General features: G+C 43.5%; 1 protein-coding gene across 1 annotated transcript in view; it reads right to left on the minus strand.

Annotated features, from left to right (window-relative positions):
- Window positions 1–17747, minus strand: part of EIF3A (eukaryotic translation initiation factor 3 subunit A) — a 52308-nt gene extending 34561 nt beyond the window's left edge. The window contains exons 1-5 of the mRNA XM_053583856.1: window positions 17503–17747; window positions 8063–8253; window positions 7751–7887; window positions 6651–6814; window positions 2675–2874 (exon numbers count right to left, since the gene is read on the minus strand). Coding sequence (XP_053439831.1) covers window positions 2675–2874; window positions 6651–6814; window positions 7751–7887; window positions 8063–8253; window positions 17503–17551 — 741 coding nt within the window. The 5' untranslated portion in view covers window positions 17552–17747. The remainder of the gene's footprint in view (window positions 1–2674; window positions 2875–6650; window positions 6815–7750; window positions 7888–8062; window positions 8254–17502) is intronic.
- Window positions 17748–23268: the final 5521 nt, after the last annotated feature.

The raw sequence follows: 23268 nt of genomic DNA on the forward strand, positions 1-23268 counted from the left end.
AATTCTTAGTTTCTGCCTCCATAATTTCAATTATACATTTTTTCATCAAATATACAAAAGCTTTAGAAGTCATATGGCTACAAGATCCTGCAGCAATGTCTTTGCAGAATTTTTAGAGAATAAAGGCCAGTAGAGGACAAGCTTCTCACCACTGAGATCTCCAATGTATGATATCCAACATGGACATTTACTAAGCTGAAGTAAATCTAGGATGGCACTTACCCAATTAACTGTATATAGTAAAGAATACAGCTGTTAATTTTAAATTTCTAATCTGTCACCAACAATTTTTTTTTTTGAGACAGAATCTGATTATGTCACCGTCAGTAGAGCGCTGTGTCTTCACAGCTCACAGCAACCTCAAACTCAAATGCTTAAGCAATTCTCTTGCCTCAGCCTCACAAGTATCTGGGAGTGACTATAGGCGCCCAACCACAACACCCGGCTATTTTTTTTTCCTGTTATAGTTGTCATTATTGTTTGGCAGGCCTGGGCCAGGTTCAAACTTGCCAGTTCTGGTGTATGTGCCTAGCACCCAGCCGCTGAGCTATAAGGCACAGAGCCACCAACGATTATTTTTATAAAATACAGGGAGGCCATAAAGTTTGTATGCAATTTCAAATTGCTCATTATTTTAAATTTCACACAAACTTCATGGCCACCATGTATAAAATTACTACAAAAATAAGACACAAAAAACTCAAATTTTGGGGCAGCGCCTGTGGCTCACAATACACCGAGAGTGGCGGGTTCGAACCCGGCCCCAGACAAACTGCAACAAAAAAATAGACAGGGCAGCACCTGTGGCTCAGTGAGTAGGGCACCAGCCTCATATGCAGACGGTGGTGGGTTCAATCCTGGCCCCGGCCCAATTGCAACAACAACAACAAAATAAATTTAAAAAATAGATGGGGCTCAGCTCCCATAGCTCAGTGAATAGGGCGCCAGCCAAATAAACCCAAGGTGACAGGTTTGAGCCCAGCTCGTAATGGCTAAACAATGACAACTGCAATCAAAAAATAGCCGGGCGTTGTTGTGGGCGCCTGTAGTCCCAGCTATTCAAGAGGCTGAGGCAAGAGAATCACTTAAGCACAGAGCTGAAGGTGTTGCGTGAGCTGTGATGTCACAGTACTCTACCCAGGGCAACAAAGTAAGACTCTTGTCTCTTAAAAAAAAAAAAAAGAATTATAATAAGACTGCTACTAAGAATTTGTTAAGGGCTCGGCGCCTGTGGCTCAAGTGGCTAAAGCACCCACACCTGAGCTGGTGGGTTCGAATCCAGCCCAGGCCTGCCAAACAACGATGGCTGCAACCAAAAAAATAGCCAGGCATTGTGGCAGGTGCCTATAGTCCCAGCTACTTGGGAGGCAGAGGTAGGAAAATCGCTTGAGCCCAGGAGTTGGGAGGTTGTTGTAAGCTGTGATGTCACAGTACTCTACCCAGGATGACAGTTGAGGCTCTGTCAAAAAAAGAATTTGTTAAGACCAGGCACAATGGCTCACCTGTAATCCTAGCACTCTGGGAGGCCACGGTGGGTGGACTGCTTAAACTCATGAGTTCAAGAGCAAGATTCTACCTTTACTAAAAATAGAAAAACCAACCAGGGCTCACCGCCTGTAGCTCAGTGGGTAGGGCACCAGCTACATACACTGGAGTTGGTGAGTTCGAACCCAGTCCAGGCCTGCCAAACAAGAATGACAATTACGGGCGGCGCCTATGGCTCTGTCGGTAAGGCGCTGGCCCCATATACCGAGGGTGGCGGGTTCAAACCCGGCCCCGGCCAAACTGCAACCAAAAAATAGCTAGGCGTTGTGGCGGGCGCCTGTAGTCCCAGCTGCTCGGGAGGCTGAGGCAAGAGAATTGCTTAAGCCCAGGAGTTGGAGGTTGCTGTGAGCTGTGTGAGGCCATAGCACTCTACAGAGGGCCATAAAGTGAGACTGTCTCTACAAAAAAAAAAAAAAAAAGAATGACAATTACAACAAAAAAATAGCCAGGTATCGTGGCATCCTAGCTACTTGGGAGGCTGAGGCAAGAGAATTGCTTTAGCACAAGAGTTTGAAGTTGCAGTAAGCTGTGACACAACAGCACTCTACCAAGGGTGACATAGTGAGACTGTCTTTAAAAAAAAAAAAAAAGTAAAGAAAAACCAGCCAGGCATTGAGGCAGGCGCCTATAGGGCCAGCTACTCAGGAGGTTGAGGCAATAGCATTGCTTAAGCCCAAGAGTTTGAGATTGCTGTGAGAGCTATCACACCACAGCATTCTACCTAGGGTGATAGAGTGAGACTGCCTCAAAAAAAAAAAAAAAAAAAAAAAAACCACTTTTGTAAATGCTTTTCTCCTCTATACTCAGTTCATTATGGACTGAACAGTTCACAGACTGACACTAATCACGAAAACATGCTCCGAGCAACAGCATCACACTGTTTTATATGAAATGAAATGGCTTTGAGATTACATGATTAGGCCCAGATTTCTTAGAAGGCAACTAGAACCAAAATATTCAGAGATTTCTTGTCCTAGAACTCTTCCTAGCCCATCAGAAAACCTCAAATTTCTCACCTGATCAACTGAAATTGGCCAACACATACCAAAATGAAAGATATTTTAAGAGGGTAAAAATTAAAACAGATTATATTATTAACGAAAGAAAAACTAATAACTCAATAACATACCTGCCACAGTTCCATGCTAATAGCACTGTCCAACTGAACAAGCCTGGTCTCCAAATGCATGGACTGGCTCTCTGGATTATTAAGATTGATTGCTGTACTTTGGTTATGGTGGCGCTGAATCTGTGATAAGTGCATTCTCAAATTGTCACACAGCTTACGGAATTCAGCCTTACGGGTGTATTGAAGGCAGAATTTGAAAGCTATAAGCATAATTGCAAAATATATTAGGTACTTACCACTGTCAACTTAAATATTTGAATAGGTTTTATTTTGAAAACTATTTTAACAAGATTCAACAAACTCATCATTATTCTTTCGATGTGTGATGTGATGAGAATCAACTCATTTCATCCTCACTAAACTCTGACAAAAATCAAAGACAGTAATCAGTTTTTCCCTAGGAATGGTTCTGACAGTAACAAGTGATTGGAATTTAGACCTAGGAAAAAATCATTTTTCAAAGACCCATTACTTGAAATCCTGGAAGAGTAAAAAAATTCTAGGCTAAAATACAGTAAACTTAATTTACACAGAAAGTAATTTTTTTATACATATATTTTTTATTATTTTTTTTTTTTTTTTGTAGAGACAGAGTCTCACTTTATGGCGCTCGGTAGAGTACCGTGGCGTCACACAGCTCACAGCAACCTCCAACTCCTGGGTTTAAGTGATTCTCCTGCCTCAGCCTCCCGAGTTGCTGGGACTACAGGCGCCCGCCACAACGCCTGGCTAGAAAGTAAATTTTTTTAACTAATTAAAATTATCTAAGTCAGGGGAGTTTACAGTAACATAATTCCAACATATACAGATGTGTACGTATGAACTACTTGCTCCATCATTAAAATATACATTAAAATATACTTGCTCATCATTAAATATAGTTTTCCACTGTCATATATGCAGTACTAGAATACTTTTTAAATTTCCTTTGCCCTTAAAAATAATAATTCTAGGGTGGCACCTGTGGCTCAGTGAGTAGGGTGCCGGCCCCATATATCGAGGGTGGTAGGTTCAAACCCAGCCCCGGGCAAACTGCAACAAAAAAATAGCCAGGTATTGTGGCGGGCACCTGTAGTCCCAGCTGCTCGGGAGGCTGAGGCAACACAATCGCCTAAGCCTGAGAACTGGAGGTTGCTGTGAGCTATGGTGTCACAGCACTGTATTGAGGGCGACAAAGTGAGACTGTCTCTTAAAAAAAAAAAAAAAATAATAATGGGCGGCACCTGTGGCTCAGTGAGTAGGGCGCCGGCCCCATATACCGAGGGTGGTGGGTTCAAACCCAGCCCTGGCCAAACTGCAACAAAAAAATAGCTGGGCGTTGTGGCGGGCGCCTGTAGTCCCAGCTGCTCGGGAGGCTGAGGCAAGAGATCACATAAGCCCAAGAGCTGGAGGTTGCTGTGAGCCGTGTGACGCCACGGCACTCTACCGAGGGCAGTAAAGTGAGACTCTGTCTCTACAAAAAAAAGAATAATAATAATAATAATAATAATTCTATTTCAACAGGCCTAAAACAAAGAGATGCAGTTTAACTTCAAGTTAATATTTACTTCTATCAGGCTGGGTGCAGTGGTTCATCCTAGCACTCTGAGAGGCCGAGGTGGGTAGACTGCTGGAGCTCAGCAGTTCCAGAACCACGTAGGCAAGAGCCAGACCCTTGTCTCTACTAAAAATAGAAAAACTATCTGAGCATTTTGGTGCACACCTATAGTCGCAGCTACTTGGGAGGCTGAGACAAGAGAGTTGCTCAATCCCAAGAGTTTGCGGTTGCTGTGAGCTACAATGACACTACGGCACTCTATTCGATTCAGGGTGACAGAGTGGAGTCTGTCTCAAAATTAAAAAAAAAAAAAAAAAAAAATGTGTGCTGGGAGTGGTAGCTCATGCCTATAATCCTAGCACTCTGGGAAGCCAAGGCAGGTGGACTGCCTGAGCTCACAAGTTCAACACCTGCCTGAACCTGAGAGAGACCCCCATCTCTAAAAATAGCCGGCGGTTGTGGTGGGCACCTGTAGCCCCAGCTAGTTGGGAGGCTGAGGCAAGAGAATAGCTTGAGCCTAAGTGTTTGAGGTTGCTGTGAGCTATAAAGCTACAGCACTCTACAGAGGGTGACAAGTGACAGTATCTCAAAAAAAAAAATAAATTATAACAATAGTAATGAAAAAGCCCAAAATTAGTTGTATTAACTGAAATTTTATATGTATTAGCCATATAAGTAAAACAACACAGGTTCCAATATTCCTGGGAAAACATTCTTAGGCATAAAGCCAATTAACACTTGAATAAACAGGGCAGCACCTGTGGCTCAAAGGAGTAGGGCGCCAGTCCCATATGCAGGAGGTGGCAGGTTCAAGCCCAGCCCCGGCCAAAAACTGAAAAGAAAAAAAAAAAAAAAAAAAACACTTGAATAAACAAATGCTGATCATCCCTGTTAAGTCTAGCAACACAAACTTGTGTTAATGGCAAAGGAAACACAGTGACCCTGTCTCTTAAAAAAAAAAAAAAGAAGAAGGGCGGTACTTGTGGCTCAGTGAGCAGGGCGCCGGCCCCATATACCGAGGGTGGCAGGTTCAAACCCAGCCCCGGCCAAAACTGCAACAAAAAAATAGCCGGGCATTGTGGCGGGCGCCTGTAGTCCCAGCTGCTCGGGAGGCTGGAGGCAGGAGAATCGCCTAAGCCCGGGAGTTGGAGGTTGCTGTGAGCTGTGTGATGCTACGGCACTCTACCGAGGGCAATAAAATGAAACTGTCTCTACAAAAAAAAAAAAAGAAAAAGTCAGCGAGCCACTAATTCCAGCTACTTGGAAGGAAGGCTGAGGCAAGAAGGATCACTTGAGCCCAGGAGTACAAGGTAACGGTGACCTATGATCATGTCACTGCACTTCAGTCTAGGTGACAGGGGGAGATCTCATCTCTTAAAAAAATAAATAGGGCGGCACCTGTGGCTCGAAGGAGTAGGGCGCTGGCCCCATATACGGGAGGTGGTGGGTTCAAACCCGACCCTGGCCAAAAACTGCAAAAAATAAATAAATAATAATAATAAATAAATAAAAGAGGAAAAACCGAAGGGCCACTCTCAGGTGGTGACCCAGGCACCACAAAAAGGATGTGTTCACTGCAGTAAAAGGTAAACAAATGAGAGGCTGGGCAGGGCTCGTGCCTGTAATCCCAACACTCTGGGAGGCCAAGGCAGGTAGACTGCCTGAGCTCACAGGTTCGAGACTAGCCTGAGCAAGAGCAAGACTCTGTCTCTAAAAATACCCAAGTGTTGTGGTGGGGGCCTGTAGTCTCAGCTACTCAGGAGGCTGAGGCAAGAGAATCACTTGAGCCCAAGAGTCTGAGGTTGCTGTGAGCTATGAAGTCATAGCACTCTAGCGAGGGCAACAAAGTGAGACTCTGGGGGGTGGGGGGGAAAGAGTAACAAATGAGAATGGGGGAGAAAATAAAATATTTTTTTTGTTTTCTTTTTTTTTGGATGAGGTCTCGCTCTACTGTCCATGAATGCAGTGGCACAATCATAACTCACTGCAACCTCAAACTCCTGGTCTCAAGAAATCAGCCCTGAATACGTGGGACAATTGTGTGCCACCAACAACTGGATTATTTACTAAGATGATCCTGAATTATTTTACACATCTTTCATAGAATCCTTTAAATCCAGAGCTTAAAGAGACATTAGAAACCCAGTGAACAATTAAGTACCTTATTTGCAGTAACAGAATCAAAAGTGAAACTCAGTTTACCAGAAAGCAATGGAAATGTTCATTTTTTTTTTCAGACAATGGAATGTATTCATACAGAACTCCTTCAACTACTAAAACAAATTTCTTGTGCAGAAATTTAATACCCATATGAATACTAATACTGTATTTCAAAATTTATAAACATTTAAGTACTATAGAGAAAAGAAAATCTGCAAAATCCAATCTTAAGGCAACCTTTCTCATCAATTTACTTAAGATTTGATGTTCTTATTTTACCTTGCTGGGCAATATCATGGTAGAGGCGCTCTACTCTAGAATTATTTCGAAGAAGGTCCAAACACTGTCTATATGATTCCCACAGGAATTTAACCCATGGGGTTAAAAGTAATCTGTCGGTACGATCCTGAGTGTCTTCACCACTTACAGCACTTAGGAGAACACTACAAAGACAGAAAAAAGTTGAAAATAATTTTAGACATCATTTTCTACTTTGCCAAGTGATTAAAAACCAAAACCACCGGGGCGGTGCCTGTGGCTCAGTCAGTAGGCGCCAGCCCCATATACCAAGGGTGGTGGGTTCAAACCTGGCCCCGGCCAAACTGCAACCAAAAAATAGCCAGGCGTTGTGGCGGGCGCCTGTAGTCCCAGCTACTCGGGAGGCTGAGGCAGGAGAATCGCTTAGGCCCAGGAGTTGGAGGTTGCTGTGAGCTGTGTGAGGCCACAGCACTCTACCGAGGGCCATAAAGTGAGACTCTGTCTCTACAAAAAAAATTAAAAAAAAAAAAAAACCACCAATGATCATAAAATAATGCAAATTCTGCCTACAAGTCTGTACATACTTTGTGATGTTGTCACTTACTACCTTACTCTCTGAACTCCCAAACTGTATTACTATACAAATCAGTTAACGTGTGCCCTTCTACATATTAAGGCTGTAATTTTCCACACTTAATGAATTTTGAATGTTACTTAACACTTTTGGTTATCCTACATTTAAAACCTCAAAAGATCGGGCGGCACCTGTGGCTCAGTCGGTAAGGTGCCGGCCCCATATACCGAGGGTGGCGGGTTCAAACCCAGCCCCAGCCGAACTGCAACAAAAAAATAGCCGGGTGTTGTGGCGGGCGCCTGTAGTCCCAGCTACTTGGGAGGCTGAGGCAAGAGAATCGCTTAAGCCCAGGAGTTGGAGGTTGCTGTGAGCTGTGTGATGCCATGGCACTCTACCTAGGGCCATAAAGAGAAACTCTGTCTCTACAAAAAAAAACCTCAAAAGATCAGCATTCTTTTTGAGAAGCATCGTCAAATGGGTACAGAGACACATGTAAAAATACTGTAAAGAGTTCACTACTAAAATATTAGAAGTTTAACACACCTACCTCTCAGGAGTTTGGATATTATCCAGATCTTCTATGTCTAAGACCATCTGCTGAGATTCTTCTTTAGCAGCTTCAGTTTTTTCCTCTGCCAGTTTCAAATATGCCCTAACAACATCCTCTAGAGATTTGATGTTCACCTAACCAAAAAAAACACACCAGACCTCAGAACTTAAAACTACTTTTTTCGAACAAAGAATAAAATGTTTTAAAAGCAAAGTTTATGAGATATAAAATGTTAACTTGGAAAAGTAAGCTCTTCTGCTAATTACTAAAAGCACTTATTAAAAATACAAGACCCAGTTCTGTTTGTACCTGTTGACAAATGTTCTTATACTGGTATAATCCTTCCTTAGCCAAGTGGCTCTTGCGAAGATCCACGCAAAGTTCCAAGTATTTCAACATAATTGGCTCATGTATCTTTTGCCATGTTCTATGTTTCTTACTTTTCATAACATCATAAAGAACGTCCAGAGCAGGTTGCTTTTTGCCAACCTCAAGAAATTCTGAAAAAGGAATTCAGAAGAATTAAAATCAATTATGTACACTATACAAAAGTTCAAACCTTACTATAACTTGCTGTTTTAATGTCTTAAATCATAACCAGCTTTCTTCAGGTCACATTACTTTTGACTTTTAAAGCTGTGTCATAATTATTCAAGGCAAAACAATGAAAAGGCTGGTACTCTCAAAATAAAGTACTTGGTCTACAAATAAAACTGAATTTAAAAAAAAAAACTGAATTTCACTCTTATGCTATGATTTTAAAGTTCTAGAAATTGAGGTGATTAGGGAAAATCTTCTCCTGCAAACACAGAAAAGTTCAAGTATAACCCTGAGTCATACTCATCTGTCTGATGAAATTTCTGCTAATTCACACAACTTGAGACAGAAAAACATGTTAAGACACTGGGGCTACTTCAACATCAGCTGACCATATTTAGATAGGTCTATTTCTAAAATGGGCTTTCAATTCTGATCATTCTCTATTAATCAGTGTGTCTAGTATTTGCCAATACCACTGTCTTTTTTTTTTTTTTTTTTTTGGTAGAGACAGAGTCTCACTTTATGGCCCTCGGTAGAGTGCTGTGGCGTCACACAGCTCACAGCAACCTCCAACTCCTGGGCTTAAGCGATTCTCTTGCCTCAGCCTCCCGGGTAGCTGGGACTACAGGCACCCGCCACAACGCCCGGCTATTTTTTGGCTGCAGTTTTGCCGGGGCCGGGTTTGAACCCGCCACCCTCGGTATATAGGGCCGGCGCCTTACTGACTGAGCCACAGGGCCGCCCCAATACCACAGTCTTAATTGCTGTCTTGAAATCAGTTTTTAAGTGTTCCACTTTGTTCTTCAGTATTGTGTTGACTGTATTAGTGGCTTCTGTCTCTCCATAAAAAATTTACAGTTTGTAGGTACCTACAAAATAAGATTTTAATTGACATTGCCCTGAACTTCTAGCTTAAGTTTCAAGAAATTAATAGCATTGAGACTTCTGTGAACTTGGAGTATCTCTCCAAGTATCTCTCCACCTATTTACACCAGTCTAAGCTGGCATATCCTCTTCAAAGGATGAGTGCCCTTCGCCTGTAGCTCAGAGGAGTAAGGCGCTGGTCCCATATGCCAGAGGTGGTGGGTTCAAGCCCAGCCCTGGCCAAAAACTGCAAAAAAAAAAAAAAAAAAAAAAAAAGGATGAGTGCCCTTACAGAAGGGCTTGAGATGGTAGCTAGTCCCTTTTTTGCACTTCCATCCTTCTACTAAGTGAGGACAGTGTTTATCTGCCAAAGGCAGTAAGAAGTAGAAGGCACCAGCCCTCACTAGACACTGACTCTGTGGGCATTCGATCCTGGACTTGCTAGCCTCTAGAATTGTGAAATGAACTGTTCTTTGTAATTATCCAGGTTGTGGTATTTTGTTAGTAAGACAAAGGACATTCTACAAAATACCTGACCAGTCCAGTGCTCCTTAAAAACTGTCCTGGTCAGGGTGGCACCTGTGGCTCAGTTGGTAGGGCGCCGGCCCCATATACCGAGGGTGGCGGGTTCAAACCCAACCCTGGCCAAACTGCAACCAAAAAATAGCCGGGCGTTGTGGCGGGCACCTGTAGTCCCAGATGCTTGGGAGGCTGAGGCAAGAGAATCGCTTAAGCCCAGGAGTTGGAGGTTGCTGTGAGCTGTGTGATGCCACGGCACTCTCCTCAGGGCCATAAAGTGAAACTCTGTCTCTACAAAAAAAAAAAAAGAAAAAGAAAAACTGTCCTGGTCATCAAATAAAAGTAAAGTAGTACACACCACTATTTAAAACACACACACAAGGAAAGACTAAGAAACACACATACAAAAGGAACCTTAGGGAACATGATAATTAAATATAATGTGGTATCCTGGATGGGCTTCCGGGACAGAAAAGGGCATTAGAGAAAGCATAGAAAATTAAAAAAAAAAAAAAAAAAAACATGGATGTTAATAAATAATGTGCCATGTGTCAACATTGGTTGATTACTTGTTACAAATATACTATACTGATGTAAGCTGTTAATTACCAAGGGAAATAGGATGTGGTGTAAATGAGACCTCTATATTATCTTCACAATTATTTGATGAATCTCGAACTAGTCTAAAAGTTACTTTAAAAGTGTTACTTTAAAAAACTGGAAAAAAAACTTTTGAGTATAGAGCAAAGTAACTTAGAATTTACTATTACCTAGGCCTAAAGGCATTCTAGGTGGCAACATTTCAAAATCCAGTTCCAATCTTAAGTTTTCTGTTTATCGCACACTTTGAAATTCAGTCAAAATCAACATCTCTTTCATCACATTTTTTTAAATGTTAAAGTTTTACCTTTTTCCTCAACTTTTATTTTCTTTTGCACACTTAACAGAGAGGAAAAAGAGGTTACACAACCAAAGACAACTTAAGTTCAACTTAAAATTCATTAATTGCCAAATTTCACACACACATGCACACACACAAAATAAAAACTCTTTCCTGGCTCGGTACCTGTACTCAGTGGTTAGGGTGCCAGCCACATACACCAGAGGTGGAGGGTTCAAACCCGGCCCCGGCTAAAACCAAACAATGATTACGACCAAAATCTAGCTGGGGCCTATGGCTCAAAGGGGTAGGGCGCTATCCCGGTATGCCGGAGGTGGTGGGTTCAAACCCAGCCCCAGCCAAAAACTGAAGGAAAAAAAAAATCTAGCTGGATGTTGTGGTGGGCACCTGTAGTCCCAACTACTTGGGAGGCTGAGTCAAGAGAATCGCTTAAGCCCAAGAGTTTGAGGTTGCTAAAAAAAAAAGTTTGAGGTTGCTGCAAGCTGTGACACCACAGCACTCTACCCAGGGCGACAGCCTCAAACTCTGTCTCAAAAAAAAAAAAAAAAAATCCTGGGTGGTGCCTATGGCTCCATGAGTAGAGCGCTGGCCCCATATACCAAGGGTGGTGGGTTCAAACCTGGCCCCGGCCAAGCTGCAACAAAAAAATAGCCCGGGCCCTGCGGCGCCCGGCGCCTGTGGTCCCAGCTGCTGGTGAGGCTGAGGCAAGAGAATCGCATAAGCCCAGGAGTTGGAGGTTGCTGTGAGCTGTGTGACACCACGGCAACTACCAAGGATGATAAAGTGAGACTCTGTCTAAAAAAAAAAAAAGTGAAAAATAATTTGGGAAGGGCAGCGCCTGTGGCTCAAGGAGTAGGGCGCCGGTCCCATATGCCGGAGATGGCAGGTTCAAACCTAGCCCCGGCCAAAAAACACAAAAAAAAAAAAGTAAAATAAAAATAATTTGGGAGAAATAAACATCACACTACAGAAAAGTCTCAAAGCACTGCATCTCCATTTTTAAAAAACACTACTTTCCAAAGAAGAAAAAAATCTTGGACAAAGAATTCTTTTAAAGATTTAACCTAATAGGGCGGCGCCTGTGGCTCAGTGAGTAGGGCGCCGGCCCCAGATGCCGAGGGTGCCGGCCCCAGATGCCGAGGGTGCCGGGTTCAAACCCAGCCCCGGCCAAACTGCAACAACAACAACAACAAAAAAATAGCCGGGTGTTGTGGCGGGCGCCTGTAGTCCCAGCTGCTCAGGAGGCTGAGGCAAGAGAATCGCGTAAGCCCAAAGTTAGAGGTTGCTGTGAGCCCACGGCACTCTACCTGAGGGGGGTACAGTGAGACTGTCTCTACAAAAAAAAAAAAAAAAAGATTTAACCTAATAATGTGTAGCACTATCTGCCATATAACTCTGTACCAAACAACAGGAAAAAATATTCCTTATTTGGGGGTCTTACTAGATCTACAAATTCAATTAATTCCCTTTATACTATTTCTTCCTTTAACTATTACATCTTCCAGGAATGGTGCTTCCCAACATTCTTTCCTCCAGGAAAACCACAAACAATATTCCAATTGTCCAATACATTAAAGTTTGCAACACAGGCCAGACACAGTGGTTCACGCCTCTAATCCCAGCACTCTAGGAAGCCAAGGCAGGTGGATTGCTTGAGCTCAGCAGTTTCAGACCTGCCTGAGCAAGAATAGACCCAGTCTCTACAGGGAGTCACCTACAGTCCCTGCTACTTGGGACAGTGATACAAGAGGATTGTTTGAGGTTGCTGTGAGCTACGCCATCATAGCACTCTAGCAAGGGGCAACAAGTAAGACTCTGTATTTAAGAAAAAGCAACAGGACAAATCACAAAACAGTACACTGAAATAAGTTTTTACACTATGTCAAACCATATTCTTTTTTTTTTTTTTTTTTTTTTTTGTAGAGACAGAGTCTCACTTTATCACCCTCGGTAGAGTGCCGTGGCATCACACAGCTCACAGCAACCTCTAACTCTTGGGCTTAGGCGATTCTCCTGCCTCAGCCTCCCGAGCAGCCGGGACTACAGGCGCCCGCCACAACGCCCGGCTATTTTTTTTTTGTTGCAGTTTGGCCGGGGCTGGGCTTGAACCCACCACCCTCGGCATATGGGGCCGGTGCCCTACTCACTGAGCCACAGGCGCCGCCCGTCAAACCATATTCTTTACATGAAAATAAATACAAAACCCTTCACTATTAACTGGAGAAAATCTCCAATTGAGTTAGGCTTCCAAAAACAAAAAAAAAACTTACTAAATGAAACAAACATGTAATGCAACTAGATACTTTGTTGGAATAAGCCTTTCCTGTTTCAAGGGGGAGGGGCCTATTTTCTTCCTAAAGTGCATCTAAGGTTACTATCCCAAATCCAACAGGACTTTGGGTGTTTTTCACAACTGTTTAACAAAGTCTTTTGAGCAAAAACATGACGATGTCCTTAATCAATTTCATACTTTACATCAAGAAAATGACAGCACCGGGCGGTGCCTGTGGCTGGGTGGATAGGGTGCCCGCCCATATACAGAGGATGGCAGGTTCAAACCCAGCCCCGCCAAACTGCAACAAAAAACAGCCAGGCATTGTTGTAGGCACCTGTACTCCCAACTACTTGGGAGGCTGAGGCAGGAGAATTGCCTAAGCCTAGGAGCCGGAGGTTGCCATGAGTTGTGACGTCACAGCACTCTACTGAGGGCAACAAAGTGAGACTCTGTCTAGAAAATAAAAAAAAAGAAAATCACAGCACCAACACCAAACTGACTTACCACAATGAACTTCTAATCTTATACGGAGGGCTTAAAACTGTACATGGGCATCATCAATATGTTTCTAACACGGAACAGGCACAAATCAAATTAAAGTTGAGAGCTAGTTCCAGTATGAAGACAAAATGTAAAATTGTCTAAAAACAACCCACTTTCCCAATTTCTTATTTTTAAATGGGAGACAGTGGTTTCTTAATGTCATTCTGAAAAGTAAGTTTTGTTTAGGGATAGAACTAAAAGCCATGTTTCACTTCCTAACCAGCCAATCAAAATTTATGATTCTAAGTCCCATACTCTCTAACTTAGAAAGTCTCAAGGCAAAGCAAACATATAAAAAAATACTAATTTTTTAAAGGACACTCCACCAAATAAGAAAACAGGGATCGAGGACAAGGATGTATTTTAAAAGAAAAAGCTGAAAGGAGAATAGATTTTTCATGATCATCCATGTTACTGAGTCTTCAAAATTTACCCTAACTGGGCGGCGCCTGTGGCTCAAGGAGTAGGGCGCCGGTCCCATATGCCGGAGGTGGCGGGTTCAAACCCAGCCCTGGCCAAAAAAAAAAAAAAAAAAAAAAAAGACAACATTTACCCTAACTTACATAAAAAAAGGATGTGGGGGGAGGGCAGTTTTTGAGGCTGGAATGAACTCCCACACACTAAAGGCTTTAATACTTAATGTTAATTTCCAGATTAACATTATAGAAATAATAAAAATAAATTATTACTAAGAGGCTAGGCATCCTGAGTTTACCTTTCAGATACATGACTGAAAGTTTTTTTATCTATGAAGAAAATGTTTAAGTCAGACCTTCATTTTTACTAGTTTATTTGTGCAACAGACCAAATTGATAAGCCATGTTACTCAATTTGTGGATTTAATAACAATTTTTTTTAATGCACTGGTTGTAGAGTGTAAACTAAAAAGGCGATTATAAGGTGAGAACCAACTGGTCTGGCACTACTAACAGTGTTAATGGAAAATGGAAAACGGACCTTCTCCAAGTGATTATGTGATATGAATTTCTTGACTGTACCTGCTGGGCCAAGTTCCTATCTTCCTGAATCATTACTTCAATTTTTCCCCCAAATATTGCTGATGTATGTGCTTAGGATCACCTGAAAGACTGTTCTACTTAAATTTATTTTCATTGTATTAAGGTAATGCAGGAGGCGCCTGTGGCTCAGTGAGTAAGGCCTCATACACTGAGGGTGGTGGGTTCAAACCCAGCCCCGGCCAAACTGCAACAAAAAAAAGAAAAAAAAAATTAAGGTAATGCAACAGATTAGGTCTGAATAAATTTAGTTTCAAATGTTACAGATAAAACATTTACACCTGTAATCCTAGCACTCTGGGAGGCTGAGGCAGGTGGATGCCTGAGCTCACAGGTTGGAGACAAGCCTAAGCAAGAGCGAGACCCTGTCTCTAAAAATAGCTAGGCCAAAAAAAAATAAAAATAGCTAGGCCTTGTGGCAGATGCCTGTAGTCCCAGTTACTTGGGAGGCCTCAGGCAAGAGAATCGCTTAAACCCAGGAGTTTGAGGTTGCTGTGAGCTATGACGCCATGACACGCTACCAAGGGTGACAAAGTGAGACTCTGTCTCAAAAAATAAACAAATAAATACATTTTAGATAAAATGAGATTATTTTCTGTAGTCCCAGCTACTTGGGAGGCTGAGGCAAGAGAATCGCCTAAGCCCAGGAACTGGAGGTTGCTGTCAGCTGTGTGACACCACCGCTCTCTACAGAGGGCGATAAAGTGAGACTCTGTCTCTACAATAAATAAATAAACAAACTTTAAAAAATGAGATTTTTTCACTGAAAGAATTGCCCTTTGACAAAAAAAAAAAAAAAGAATTGCCCTTTGATATTCTTCTTTCATGTTTTGTAAGCAACGCCATGTGCCACCCACAATGCATTCACTTTGAGGAGAGCTCCCTCCGTAAGACCAAAGGGATGCCTCACCTTTATCACAGAAACCCCAGACAGAGTCTCACTCAGTCACCCTCAGTACAGTACATGGCGTTACAACTCTCAAACTCTTGGGCCCAATTGATTCTCCTGCCTCAGCCTCCCAAGTAGCTGGGATTACAGGCGCCTGCCACAACACCCAGCTATTTTGTTGTTGCTGTTGTTTAGCTGGCCCGGGCTGGGATCGAACCCATCACCCTTGGTGTGTATGGCTGGGTGCCATAACCACTCTTCTATGGGCGTTGAGCCCCCGTCCCATAATTTAAAAGAGCTGCAAGCAAGAAGTCATGTAGCCACTTTTTTGAAACTCTTTACAAAATTTCCAAGTTTTCACCTCACCACAGCATCCCTTTTTCATCTTGCCTAGTTTAATTTCAGATGCTTTTCGTCAACTCTTCCTTCCTGAATCAAGGCTAAGTCAACTAAGAAAAGAGAAAAAAGATTTGATACACATTTCATATCCTTTTTAATCTTAAAGTCACTTAAATAGTTGTTCATATAATTCCAGAGGGAGAAGCAATGAAGGAAACAAGGCCTAAACACACTATACATGTAATAGTTAAGCAACCCAGATTACAGCGCGTCAGCCGCCTAACATGAGAAACAAATACCTGTTGGCAAAGCATACAAATGACTATAAAAGAGATCTACACAGCTATCCAGAGCAGCAATTTGATCATTTTGTACACCATAATACAGTTCCAAGTTTCAAAATATCAAAAACCCCTACCTTTGCTACAGTTTCCTAGTAATAACTTTCCATTTTCTATGTTCTTACTCATCAATATCTTGCTTGTTCTAACCATTAGATCACTGGTTATGGTTAGAATCATCAATTATAGGGTCTATGTTGCAGTTTTAATACTTTTTAAAACAATTATTCTATTCCACAGGCCAGGTCCCTCTTTCCCCTAACTGCTATATTTAAAAATAATAATAATAATAAAGAAGAAAAAAACCTACATGCCCAGAACATTTCTGGTCCTAACAGGTAATCAGCAGTATCAATTTTATGTACTGATTCCAACTGATCTTTTCGAAAGATGAACTTTAACAAGTTAACAAAATAAGCTCTCCTAATGATAAACTGTAGCATGAGTCTTAACACTCAAAACTTCTGTTTGGGTAGGAAGAAAGGCGAAAATAAGACCTTTGCACTAACCGCTAAAAAAAAAAAAAAAAAAAAAAAAACCTAAACAAAGTTTTTAAAAACCAGAGACATGCAAAGAGAGTTGCACCTCCATACTGCCCATGTAATAAATGCCTCTTTAAGAGAAGTTTTTCCCGCAAGCGCCAAAGGCTTATTAAGTACACATGGAAATAGAAAAGGCAGGTACCAGAGCTGTACGGAGAAAAAAACAAAACAAAAACAGATCTGGATGTCAAGAGATTTAGTTTTACTCCTTCCTGAACTAACTTCCTGAGTGACCTTGAGAGAAAATCATTCTAAACTGGTTCCTTAAGAGAGGCCCTGAAGTCCTTTTCAGTATTAACTGTTCCAACTTCCACTGATTCACAATACGCTTTCGGACTGCTTCCTAACCAATGCCAAAAAACAAATTAAATGGGTCAGAGGCCTCTCCGTGGATGTAAAGAGAATGGGTTAAAGAGAAGAGTTAAGTGGACCCCGACCCAGCAAAGCACTTAGAGAGACCTGGAGAGCGGAGGCGACTTTAGGAGGGCCGGAGGTGGATCTACTGGGCTCCCGGCCCTGGCGGGAGGTGGAGCCGAGGTTCTCGCGTGCACTGTCCCCGGGAGGGAGCCATGTTTCTTACTCCCCGGCACTCCCAGATGGCGGCCCGGGGCGCGGGGCCTAGACATACGAAAGCCCAGCGGTCTAGAAAGCCAGCCGGAGGTGGACAGGAGTAAAGAAGCTCCTCCCAGGGAAGGGCCTGACTTTCGGGTCGCGGCCCCCATCCTGAGGCACCAGGAGACGGCGGGGGAAAGGAAGAGCCCCGAAACGACGGTTCCCGGCTCCGCGCCTCCCAGCCGCCAGTCAGTTGGAGTGCAAAGCGAAACCATCCGCAACCACTGGCTGGGACGACGGCGGCCAGGCCACATCGACCACCTATCCGGCCGCAGTCCGGGCGGCGAAGCAGCAGGAAGGAGGCCCAAGCCCTCGACCTCCGAGGCCTCGGGACGCTCCAGCCTGGCGCGCCCCGATCCCGCACTCACCGTTGGCGCGTTTGAGGGCATTTTCCGGCCTCTGGAAATAGGCCGGCATCTTGGCGGCAGGCTCAGCTCACCGGGCGCCAGTGAACTCCCTACTGGCCCGGGCCGGGAGAGGAAACGAAGGGGAACCAGAGTGAGGTTCCACGCGCCTCGCCAAGAAGTCACCCGCGCCCAGCCGGCCAGAGACGGAAAGGAAGGAGCCACGTGACCCGCGAGCGGCGGCACTGCCGCCGCCCAGGCCCCGGATGTAGGGACGGGCTTCCGGGCGCGCCCCGCCCCTTCCCGTGCGCAGGCGCGCTGGCGTCACGCACGCAGGCTGACGTGGCCTCCCGTCGTCCTTGGCGTGCGCAGAGGGCACGGGCTCGTGGGGTTCAGTGCACGCTTGGGACTTCGCGGGGTGTCGTTAGGCAGGTGCTCCTCAGCCGCTGTGTTCAAGCGAGAATAGGGGTGGGAAAGATGAGTCTGGGGTCAGAGTTTCAGTCTGGAGAAATCGCAAGCATCTGCACAGATTCATTTTCAACCAGGTTTGTGCGCACTCATCCGAAATTACACTAGCGTGCCATCCAGCTAGAGATGACTTGTATTGATTAAATGAAAATGGTGAATTTATTTAAGGGGATTTTTTTTTTTTTGCGACAGTCTTACTTTGTCGCCTTCGGTAGAGTACCGTGGCGTCACAGCTCACAGCAACCTCAAACTCTTGGGCTTAAGCGACTCCTGCCTCAGTTGGGACTACAGACGCCCGCCACAACTCCCGGCTGTTTCTAGAGACAAGGTCGCGCACTTGCTCAGGTTGGTCTCGAACCTGTGACCTCCGGCAATTCACCTGCCTCGGCCTCCCAGAGTGCTAGGATTATAGGCATGAACCACGGCGCCTGGTCAAGGGGAATGTATTAAGCAGGTATCATTAGGCCAGCGCCGCTCAATCATGATAGACTAGCAAGTAAACAAACGGGCAAAGTTATTTTATAACTTGGTAAAATAAAAAGTTACTGTCTCAGGAATTGATGAATGAAGACCCTTAGAGAAGTTGAGGGCAGCAGTCCGCGTAGGGCAAAAATCATTTGTGTAATATGTGAAAATACTTGAGAGTGTGGTCGCTTTTACATACAGCACGCATTAAAAACACAATAAATTAATGTTAGTGAAAAAATCGATTTATAATAAACCCTGTCTTATTGTTGATTAATAATTTTAATGTTCACAGATTACTTCATCTAGAACTTGAAAGTCATTTAAACTGAATCTAATTCTTTTTTTTTTTTTTTTGGTTTTTGGCCGGGGCTAGGTTTGAACCTGCCACCTCCGGCATATGGGACCGGCGCCCTACTCCTTGAGCCACAGGCGCCGCCCAAACTGAATCTAATTCTTAAGTCTTGTGTATGAAATAAAGATGAACTCAGGAGGAAACTTTAGAAAGCACCAGTAGCGGGTGGTGCCTGTGGTTCAGTGAGTAGGGTGCCGGCCCCATATACCGAAGGTGGCAAGTTCAAACCCGGCCCTGGCCAAACTGCAACAACAACAAAAAAAAGCACCAGTGGGGGCGGCGCCTGTGGCTCAGTGAGTAGGGCGCCAGCCCCATATGCCGAGGGTGGCGGATTCAAACCCAGCCCCAGCCAAACTGCAACCAAAAAATAGCCGGGCGTTGTGGCGGGCGCCTGTAGTCCCAGCTGCACGGGAGGCTGAGGCAAGAGAATCGCGTAAGCCCAAGAGTTAAGAGGTTGCTGTGAGCCGTGTGACGCCACGGCACTCTACCCGAGGGCGGTACAGTGAGACTCTGTTTCTACAAAAAAAAAAAGCACCAGTGGAATAAATTATTATAAATGTAATACACAAGCTCGGCGCCTGTAGCTCAGTGAGTAGGGCGCTGGCCACATACACGAGGCTGGTGGGTTCAGCCCGGCCTGGGCCTGCCAACAACAATGATAACTGCAACCAAAAAAAAAAACAGCTGGGCGTTGTGACCGGCGCCTGTAGTCCCAGCTACTTGGGAGGCTGACTGAGGTATGAGAATCAATGAAGCCCGAGAGTTTGAGGTTGCTGTGAGCTGTGACGCTATGGCACTCTACTGAGGGTGACATAATGAGACACTGTCCCAAAAAACATTAAAAAAAAACATAAAATAAGTGTAATACACATTTTGTAATAATAGATGGGATAGGTGAACTGATGAAGGGAACTATATTAACGAGACCACCAGCTCGGCGCCTGTGGCTCAAGCGGCTAAGACGCCAGCCACATACAAGCAGGTTGGTATCCGCCTGGGCCCACCAAACAACAATGACAGCTGCAACCAAAAAAATAGCTGGGCATTGTGGCGGGCCCCTGTAGTCCCAGCTACTTGGGAGGTGGAGGCAGGAGAATCACTTGAGCCCAGGAGTTTGAGGTTTCTGTGAGCTGTGATGCCACAGACTCTACTGAGGGCGACAGCTTGAGGCTCTGTCTCAAAAAAAAGAAAAAAGAAACCATCATGCATATTCACACAGTGTCTCTCATTACTTCTGCCTCCACGAAGTTTGCCTGTTTCAATCTACTACTTTAAAAAAAAAATTTTTTTTCTTAGATGTTCTGCTATAAAGAAAGAAAATTTGGAACCAAGTTCAGCAGCTCACACTTACAGTCCCAGTTTCTTGGGAGGCTAAGGCAGGAGGATTCCTTGAGCCTAGAAGTCTGAGGTTGCAATGAACTCTTGATTGCAGGACTGTACTGCAACCTGGGCAACAGGAGAAAAATTAGTCTTTAAAAAAAAAATAGGAAAGGGCGGCACCTGTGGCTCAAGGAGTAGGGTGCTGGTCCCATATGCCGGAGGTGGTGGGTTCAAACCCAGCCCTGGCCAAAAGAGAAAAAAAAAAAAAAAAATAGGAAAGAAAGAAAAAAGGGTTTTAAATTAATTTCAGAGAGTTCTTCTTCCAAAATGGTTAGACCATTCTATATATCTGAGCTTACTCAAAAAAATAATGAATAAATAAAAGCCAGGCAAGGTTGACATAAAAACAAAAGTGGGCGGCGCCTGTGGCTCAGTCGGTAAGGCGCCGGCCCCATATAACGAGGATGACGGGTTCAAACCCGGCCCCGGCCAAACTGCAAGCAAAAAATAGCCGGGCGTTGTGGCGGGCACCTGTAGTCCCAGCTACTCTGGAGGCTGAGGCAAGAGAATCGCTTAAGCCCAGGAGTTGGAGGTTGCTGTGAGCTGTGTGAGGCCACGGCATTCTACCCAGGGCCATAAAGTGAGACTCTGTCTCTACAAAAAAAAAAAAAAAAAACAATTAAAAGTACTAAGACGCTATAGGAACTGTTTTATGGGCAAGATCAGAAGACTTGTTTGTATATATAATAATTAAGTCAAAATTAAAGAACTAAACGTAAGGACAAATATTTCTTTTAATATGTAGGTAGAAAACTAGTAGACTATGGATGTAAACAATAAAATAAAATGAAACCTGGCCTAAATTTTAAACTCTACAGTGTATCTCAAAGAAAGTGGTAAAATGGCCATATTGATTATTACTAATGGCATAGACTTATAACAAGACAAACACTAGAAAATTTGGAGGTAAAATTAAATCCAGTATCCCTACATTAAATTAATTTTTTCCCTCTCAAATTATTTGAAATATATGAAGCATTTGGTAATATAGCCAATGATCATTTAAGTCCTTAAAATTATTTAGAATCATGCCTTTTTTGGTGAATGAGTAAGTGTAATGTTAATTTTCAGCATAATTTTACCTATTAAATTAGTGAATATTCAGCACCAGAGAACAACCAGGATGTTGGATGCTAGAGAGAAAAAGATCAAGATGAGTGCACCCCGACTCCCCAAATAACCAGGTGTGGAGCCTGAGCCCACTGAAACCACGGTGAAAAAGGCCCCTACTTGGTGATCCTGTCCACACCAACAGCAGTGAGAGTGAATGGCATCCCTGCCTGGAAACCAGACAGCGATGGGGAGTGGACGGTCCAATGACACCCAGAGCGTCCCCACCGTCTTACCCTGAAAAAACACTAAAGCCCTGCCCCAGGCACATCCCTGCAACTGACTGGTCTATGCAGGACAGAAGCTTGAGGATGAGCAGCAGTGGCGTGGGACTGATTACTGATTCTTTGCTTTGGACATTTTCATCTTCCTTCTTTAATCTTAGGTGTAAGACATGATGAAGTTTGTAAAAAATGCATATAAAAGGTAACCCAAACTAGACAAACTATCAAAATTGTGTGACTGGTTTACTCTTACTGTAAATATACAGGAAAGCCTGCAGGTACTTGCATATATAACAATACCCAATATCAGATATGTGTGCCCCCCAGAGGGCCAGCTGCTTGCTATAATCTTCTGAATCCTCAGAGCAAACTGAATTTTCTATGTGGTATACTGATATCCCTAGGGAGACAATAACTCGAGTTATAACAGAAGGAACACCTAAACAAAAAAAATCATTAATGACAATTTTGCAACATATACAGACGTGTCTTTCTATATTTTCAATATTAACTAGAAGTTTTCCATATAGAAATATATGTTTCCGAAGAATCATTTCTATGTATTTCATATTTTGTGTTGTCATGTTAACTTTAATTCTCTAATTGATAATGGTATACAATGGGGATTTGCATATTGAACTTTAAAAAAATAAAAATAAATTTAAAAAGAATAATTCTGGGCTTGGTGCCTGTGGCTCAAGCAGTTAAGGCACCAGCCACATACACCTGAGCTGGTGGGTTCAAATCCAGCCTGGGCCCGCCAAACAACAATGACAGCTGCAACCAAAAAATAGCCCACTGTTGTGATGGGCGCCTGTAGTCCCAGCTACTTGGGAGGCGGAGGCAGGAGAATCGCTTGAGCCCAGGAGTTGGAGGTTGCTATGAGCTGTGATGCCACAGCACTCAGGGCAACAGCTTGAGGCTCTGTCTCAAAAAAAAAAAAAAAAAAAGAATAATTCTGGGGCAGCGCCTTTTGCTCAGTTGGTAAGGCGCCGGCCCCATATACCGAGGGTGGCAGATTCAAACCCAGTACCCGCTGAACTGCAACAAAAAATAGCCGGACATTGTGGCGGGCGCCTGTAGTCCTAGCTACTCTGGAGGCTGAGGCAAGAGAATCGCTTATGCCCAGGAGTTGGAGGTTGCTGTGAGCTGTGTGATGCCACGGCACTCTACCGAGGGCCATAAAGTGAGACTCTGTCTCTACAAAAAAAAAAAAAGAATAATTCTGGAGATTGACTACACACACACAAAAATGAAACCTAGGGTGGCGCCTGTGGCTAAAAGGGGTAGGGCCCCAGCCCCCCATATGCTGGAGGTGGCGGGTTCAAACCCAGCCCCAGCCAAAAACTGCAAAAAAGAAAAAGAATGAAACCTATAGGTGCAGGCATACACACACACACACGCAAACACAATAAAGAGAAATCAAATGCACAGATTCCATTAACATAAGTTCTGAGGTACCATTGCCTCTCTTTAATGTTAAACACAAGTACATATCTTATTGTATTTTAATTTAATATTGTAAACTTACATAAGCAAGGATAATTTAGTATAATGCACCTGCCTTCTTGTCATTTATATATGGTCTCTTTATGTATATAAAAATTTAAATATGAAAAAAAATCAAGATCCCCCCCCCAAAAAAATGGTTCATGCCTATAATACTAGCACTCTGGGAGGTCCAGATAGAAGGATCACTTGAGCTCAGGAGTTGGAGACCAGCATGAGCAAAAACAAGACACCCTCTCTACTAAAAATTGAAAAATTAGGGGCAGTGCCTGTGGCTCA

Source organism: Nycticebus coucang, chromosome 3 (genome assembly GCF_027406575.1).
Source record: "Nycticebus coucang isolate mNycCou1 chromosome 3, mNycCou1.pri, whole genome shotgun sequence".
Classification (NCBI taxonomy): domain Eukaryota; kingdom Metazoa; phylum Chordata; class Mammalia; order Primates; family Lorisidae; genus Nycticebus; species Nycticebus coucang.